Source organism: Babylonia areolata, chromosome 24, assembly GCF_041734735.1.
Source record: "Babylonia areolata isolate BAREFJ2019XMU chromosome 24, ASM4173473v1, whole genome shotgun sequence".
NCBI lineage: Eukaryota > Metazoa > Mollusca > Gastropoda > Neogastropoda > Buccinidae > Babylonia > Babylonia areolata.
In genome coordinates, this window is record NC_134899.1 from 35,357,400 (window position 1) to 35,364,899 (window position 7,500).

The 7,500-nt window shown below is 39.2% G+C and overlaps 1 protein-coding gene across 1 annotated transcript in view; it reads left to right on the forward strand.

The window, feature by feature from the left end:
* The window catches only part of LOC143298858 (guanylate cyclase soluble subunit beta-1-like), a 261,179-nt gene that overhangs the window by 63,842 nt on the left and 189,837 nt on the right, over positions 1-7,500 (forward strand). The window contains exon 2 of the mRNA XM_076611858.1: positions 2,060-2,133. Within this exon, the coding sequence (XP_076467973.1) occupies positions 2,060-2,133 (74 nt within the window). The remainder of the gene's footprint in view (positions 1-2,059; positions 2,134-7,500) is intronic.

Consider the following 7,500-nt stretch of genomic DNA (forward strand, 5'->3'; position numbering starts at 1 on the left):
AAGGTTATAGAAGTACATACATGACATTCAAATACACTCAAATGCACAGTAGAGAGAGAGACAGAGAGAGAGAGGTGAGAGGAGCGAGGGTGGTGAGGGAGAGGGCAGATATATGTGTAAATATGTATAGACATGTATAGATGGGGAGAGAGAGAGAGAGAGAGAGAGAGAGAGAGAGAGAGAGAGAGAGAGAGAGAGAGAGAGAGAGAGAGAGAGAAAATCAGACATACACAGACAGTGACATCGACACACATAGAGACAGACAGAGATCCTTTCACACACACACACACACACACACACACACACACACACACACACACACACACACACACACACACACACACACACACACACACACACACACACACACACACACACACACACACACACACACACACACACACACACACAGAAAGAAGAGAGAGAGACAGAGACAGAGACAGAGACAGAGACACAGAGAGAGAGTTTGCAATAGCTGATTCCCTGCAGCAAATATTGTGAAAATTAAAGCGGTGGATTATCACGCGAAATGCGCTTCTACATCGGTTGAGCTGATCACAGCAGCACATCATTGGTCCGATTGTGATAGAAGAATGATTGGAAAAAGTGTTTTTGTTTGACGATTGTGGCGATTAGAATGATGCTGCTGCTGCTGCTGCTGCTACTGCTGCTGTAATCATAATGATGATGATGATGATGATGATAGTAATAATATATTTTTTTTATATAATCATTGTTATCATTCTTACTACCACTACTACCGCTGCTGCTGCTGCTGCTACCACCACCACCACCACTATTTGTATTTGTATTTCTTTTTATCACAACAGATTTCTCTGTGTGAAATTCGGCCTGCTCTCCCCAGGGAGAGCGCGTCGCTACACTACAGAGCCCCCCTCCCCCCCCCTTTTTTTTTTTTCCTGCGTGCAGTTTGATTTGTTTTTCCTATTGATTTGGATTTTTCTACAGAATTTTGCCCGGAACAACCCTTTTATTGCCGTGAGTTCTTTCACGTGCGCTAAGTGCATGCTGCACACGGGACCTCGGTTTATCGTCTCATCCAAATGACTAGAGTCCAGACCACCACTCAAGGTCTAGTGGAGGGGGAGAAAATATCGGCGGCTGAACCGTGATTCGAACCAGCTCGCTCAGATTCTCTCGCTTCCTAGGCGGACGCGTTACCTCTAGGCCATCACTCCACCACCACTACTACTACTACTACTACTACTACTACTGCTACTATGAAAAAAAGTGCAGAAGCAACAACAATATAATTAAAACAACACTGTCTCTGTATCTCTATGTCTTTATTTATCTTCCTCCCACTCTATGTATATATGTATCTATATAGCTGTCTTTCCGTCTATCTACATATCTATTTGTTGACAGTGTATCTCACAATTTGGTTTGTTGTTTTTTGTTTTTTGTTGTTGTTGTTGTTGTTGTTGTTGTTCTGTTGGTTTGTTTGGTTCAGTACAAAGGGGGGGGGGGGGGGGGGAGGAGGGGGGTAGGGGGGACACGCAGGTGTTTGTGCTCTGTGCTTCTAACGCGTTTTTACCGCACATGATGCAATTTAACTTTGTGAGATAATTAAGTATTTCTTACCTTAATCATAATCAGTATGCAATAATAGTATGATATGCTCACAATCATAATTATTCAAAATAATGTTTATTTATTTTATATTTTTTATTATTATTATTTTTTTTTTTTACATTTTGAAATATTGCCTGCAATGTGTGGAATGAATGTACGAAACAGTGTATGTGATTTTTTTTTTTTTTTTTTTTTTTTTTTTTTTTACATCTGTGTCTTCGTTATAATCTTAGTAACTGTTGTTGTTGTTTTTGTTTTTTGTTGTTGTTGTTTTTTACAGTGATGATTTTCATGTTGTTTACTTGTCGTGACAATGCACCTGACCATTTTTTTTTTCTAACTGGAGATGATAAAGGTTTTTTTTTGTTTTTCTTATCTTTTCTGTCTACATGCCTATTTATCAATCTGTCCATCTCTTTACCTTCCCACAGTACAACTCATCACATGGTTTGTTGTGTTCCAGTACGGCTTCGTGAATTACGCCTTGGAACTGCTGGTGCTGAGGAACTTTGGAGCAGAGGCATGGGAAAAGATCAAGTAAGTGCCAGAAACATTTGCACGTGGAATCTTTTTTTTTTCTTTTGTGTGTGTGTGTGTGTGTGTGTGTGTGTGTGTGTGTGTGTGTGTGTGTGTGTGTGTGTGTGTGTGTGTGTGTGTGTGTGTGTGAATGTATGTATGCATGAATGTAGCTGCGTGCACGCGTGCTCGTGTGTGTATTTGTGTGTGCGTGTATTTAAGTATATGTGTGCGTGTGTGTGTGTGTGTGTGTGTGTGTGTGTGTGTGTGTGTGTGTGTGTGTGTGTGTGTGTGTGTGTGTGTGTGTGCGTGAGAGAGAGAGAGAGACAGATCGAATGAAAGAGACAGAGACAGAGAGAGAGAGACACACACACACAGACACACACACACACACACACACACACACACACACACACACAGAGAGAGACAGAGACAGAGACAGAGAGACATAGAGACAGGCACAGAGAGACACACAGAGAGAGACAGAGAAAGACAGAGAGACAGAGAGAGTGAGACAGAGAGACAGAGACACACACACACAGAGGGACAGACAAACAGACAGACAGACAGAGAGAGTGAGAGAGAGAGAGAGAGAGAGAGAGAGAGAGAGAGAGAGAGAGAGAGAGAGAGAGAGAGAGAACCATGTTTGTTGCAGTATTATAATGCGGCATGGTCTCTGTTTCAACACGCAGGAATCAGATAGGCATGAGAGTACTTGTTTGTTGTCTGCGTTTTGGTCATCACGATCAGATTTGTGTTTGTCTATTTGTTGTTGTTTTTTTCTGTGCTGGATGATTCGTTGGATTCATCGTACAGATTGGTCATCTTCAACATCATATTCATTGACGTTTTTGTTGTTTTTTGTTGTTGTTTTTTTGTGTGTTTTTTTGGTGTGTGTGTGTGTGTGTGTGTGTGTGTGTGTGTGTGTGTGTGTGTGTGTGTGTGTGTGTGTGTGTGTGTGTGTGTGTGTGTGTGTGTGTGTGTGTGTGTGTGTGTGTGTGAACGTCGTCAGTGCTACAACCGTCCATCACCGTCATCTTTTCTGTGACCGCTGTTGTCATCGACTGTAATTATTGCTAATTATCATCATTTTCAACACCACCTTTATCGGACAAGGAAAGACAGGGCGATAAGGAGACAAAGAGACAAACAGATACTCTGAGAGAGACAGATAGATATATAGATAGATAGAGAGAGAGACAGACAGACAGACAGACAGACAGACAGACAAACAGATGGACAGTTAGATAGAGACAGAGAAAAGATTAGAGACGAATACCCAGCACACACAGAGAGAGACAGAGACAGAGAACGACAGACACAGACAGACAGAGAAAGAGACAAACGAGCAAGAAAAAGGACAAAAAAACAACCATATACCGACAACCAGAAATGCATTAAAACATAAAAATTAAAAAAAATAAAAAAAAGAACCTCATAATCCTCCTCCTTTTTCTTCCTGTTCTCTGAAGCCCACCCAGTCCTGAGCTTATCCCCATTGTGGAATTTTCAACTCCCGTTCCTCCTCCTCCTCCTCCTCCACACCACCACCACCACCACCACCACACAAGACAACTGGCGCCATTTCCATCTCAAAGCGAGGCTGATCAAGACAGTGCATCACAGGGCTAGACCTGAATGCCAGGTTCCTTCCTTGCTATCTTCCCCCGTCACTTCAAAGCCGATACCGGTTCCTTATCTGGAGAGGTGGAAAGAAAAATTATTCTAAAAAAAAAGGTCGATACTTTTGGTGGTCTTATGTGTCAGCAGAGACGGTGATGGAGTAGGCACGGGCATTCACGGTCCTGTCTCTGTCTCTTTTTCTCTGTCTCTCTGTCTCTTTCTATCTCTGTCTCTCTCTCTTTCTATCTCTGTCTCTGTCTCTGTCTCTCTCTCTCTCTCTCTCTCTCTCTCTCTCTCTCTCTCTCTCTCTGTGATGAGAAACCTTCTGAACATTGACTCGTTTGTGAGAGAATTCCTTCTCCCACACACCACACCACACCTCTTAAAAAAAAAAAAAAAATACTCGTAATAAAAAAAAATAAATAAAAAGGGGAAGAGAGAGAAAAGAAGAAGAAGAAGAAAACAAAGAAACTGCAGATATTTCTTTTTAACATTCAGTAAATAAATGATGCTTTAAAAAAAAGCAAAAACAAAAAACACCAACAACAACATCAACAACAAAAAAGAAACTTCGAACATTTCTTTTTAAACTTCTGTAAATAAATGATGCTTAAAAAAAAAAAAAAAAAAAAAAAAAACAACAACAAAAAACTTTGATCATTTCTTTTGAACCTTCAGTAAATAAATGATGCTTAAAAAAAAAAAAAAAAAAAAAAAAGAAAACAAAGAAACTTCGAACATTTCTTTTTAGCCTTCAGTAAATAAATGATGCTTAAAAAAAAATTAAAAAAAAATAAAAAATAAAAAAAAGGAAAAGAAAACAAAGGAACTTCGAACATTTCTTTTTAACCTTCAGTAAATAAATGATGCTTAAAAAAAGAAAACAAAGAAACTTCGAACATTTCTTTTTAACCTTCAGTAAATAAATGATGCTAAAAAAAAGGAAAAAAAAAGAAAGAAAAAAAAAAGAAGAAAACAAAACAAAGAAACTTCGAACAATTCTTTTTAACCTTCAGTAAATAAATGATGCTGAAAAAAAGAAAAAAAAAAAGAAAACAAGGAAACTTCGAACATTTCTTTTTAACCTTCAATTAAGATTAAAAAAAAAAAAAGGTCCCTTATATTTTCTCTGGCCATTTCAAATCCTTTGTGCTCGACTAATCCCTTATAATTATTTTCTATGACCATTTCAAATCCTTTGTGCTCGGCAAAAGAAATCGAGGCCCCATTCCTCTCTTTCCGTCAATTTAACCCTTCTCCACCCGAAGTCTGGTATCCATTCACGCACACACACCTGTGTGGAGTGAGTAAAGTGACTGACTTTCACAACGCCATGTTGAAACGGGGCCTTGAAGCCTCATCACTAGTGACGCCGGTTCAGATTTTCGACGGCTAACCGAGTCTGTCACGGACCTTTAAAAAATCGAGAACAAAGCGAAACAAAACCACGAATTAAACTTTGAAACTTTTTCCTTAAAAAAAAAGAAAAAAAGCAAAAAGCAAAAAAAAAGCTGACAATACATTTGCTACACGTTCATTAAGCAAAAGGTCTGTATTTTTTTACGATGAAGCAAGCTGTCAGAATGCTTAACCCTTTCACCGCCAAGCTAGCATTTATGCACAGGCGTGGTAGAGGACCCATGTCACTGAAAGGTGACCATGAACCTACTGCTCTTAATGTTCAGTGGTAGGAGAGGCCATATTTTCTATACATCGCAGGGGAAATCCCCAGTTATCCTTAGCCACTGTCTTTTCTGTGCTTATACCACAAGGAAATTTTGTACTCTAAATTGACTGGCGGTGAAAGGGTTAATTAACCATTCGCCTGTTGTACCCGTCTATGTAACATTGCTTTGTGAAACTAAAGCAAAATCGATGGCATGCTTTAGCTTCGAAAGACATCACCTGATAAAACATTTCCGAGAGAGGGGTGGGGGGTGGGGGTGCATCCCGGGTATGTTCTTGTTTCCGTAGCCAACCGAACGCTGAAATGGATTACTGGATCTTTAACGTGCGTATTTCATATCCTGCGTGCGTATGTGCACGAAGGTGGGATCGGTGAAATCAATACCCACCGTTTACCCACCAGACGCATTGACCGGGATTCGAACACGGGACCCTCAGATTAAAAGTCCAACGTTTTAACTCTCTCCATACGAACGGCGAAAGAGAAGACGTTAACAGCGTTTCACCCCAATTACCACCATCAAAATATTGCAAGTGGAAGGCTCTCATACTGAAGAGGTGAATGTTGACAAAGAATACCACAATTCTGACGACGGAAGCTAAAGGTTGGGTCATTCAGACACCCACTGGACATCCGAGGGGTCTGTGTAGAGGAGAAGAGATGACTGGCCGTACTGAGTGAGTTAACCACTCGGCTGTTGCGCCCGTCGTATATTTTTTCCCCCCTCTAATTCTTCTTTTGTTGAGTGCAAAGCCTGTTCCAAAATCTGTTGTCTCCCTTCGCTTTAATGTTTGATCCAATCAGTTCTTTTGTCCTTTTTGTCACAAAAGGCAAAACTTCCTTATTTCTCCTTCCCTCCCTTCACCAGCCATATCCCCCCCTCTCCTTTGATCTGGGAGGAAAATAACGCCAAAAGAAATGTTATGTTTCTTTGTGTGGTGTGTGGGAGCACGTCACTGAAAGTTGAACTGAAAATATGATTTACTTGGCTGTTTGAAGGTCGAAAGACAAGCAAAGGCGAGGAGAGGTTAGCAAAAAAAAAAAAAAAAAAAAAAAGCCGTATAAGCGGATCTGAATTATAATTCATGCAGCGTCCCGTCCACTTCAACCACGTTGTAAGATGTAATAGTTCAAGACACATCAATGAGAGGCAAAGGAAATAATAATCAGTCCATGGAAGGAAAGCCTGTTCAAATCACGCAATATATATATATATATATATATATATATATATATATATATATATTTTTTTTTTTTTTTTTTTTTTTTTTTTTTTTTTTTTTTTTGACTTGTGTGTGTGTGTGTGTGTGTGTGTGTGTCCGTGGTAAACGTTAACATTGCCATTTTCTCTGCAAATACTTTGTCATTTGACACCAAACTAGGCATACAAATTGGAAAAAAATTCAGTTCTTTCCAGTCATCTTGTTTAAAACAATATTGCACCTCTGGGATGGGCACAAAAAAATTAAAAAAGAAGCCAGATTATATGCAAACTGCATTTACTGTTATATTTATATTTTTTTATTCTCTAAACTTGGCACTTTGATATGATATTCTGACACAAAAACAAGAGCAGTCATTTTTATCATTTTTTTTGGTTCAAACAGGAACTTCTTTTGCTATGCATGGAAGTTATATTTATTTTGCAAACGTTTTGGTGCATATAGTAAAAAAAGGAAAATTAATCTGAAATTAAAGCTAGGGGACTTAATTTGCTTTAAACTGATCTTTCTCATCTTAAACATTACATTTTGAAATCATACTCAATACCTAAAAAGCTTGTGCATTTTACTCTCAGTGTACAGGGCTTTCACTATGTTCATTCGCCCAAGTGGTCTTTTTCGGAAAGTACTAAAATGAATAAGACGAGTGGATTTTATAGATCTATTGGCTGAGCCCTGAAGGTCATGGGCAAAAATCAATTGTGTACACATATTTATGCACATTCAAAGCGCGTGCTCATATTCTTCGCGAACGCAAACGACACCATTTTGTTTCAAGTTGTTGACCTGCCCGTTTAATCCTATATTCAATGGACAATACACGATAACATGTGATAGAAAGTTGGAGAAGAAGAC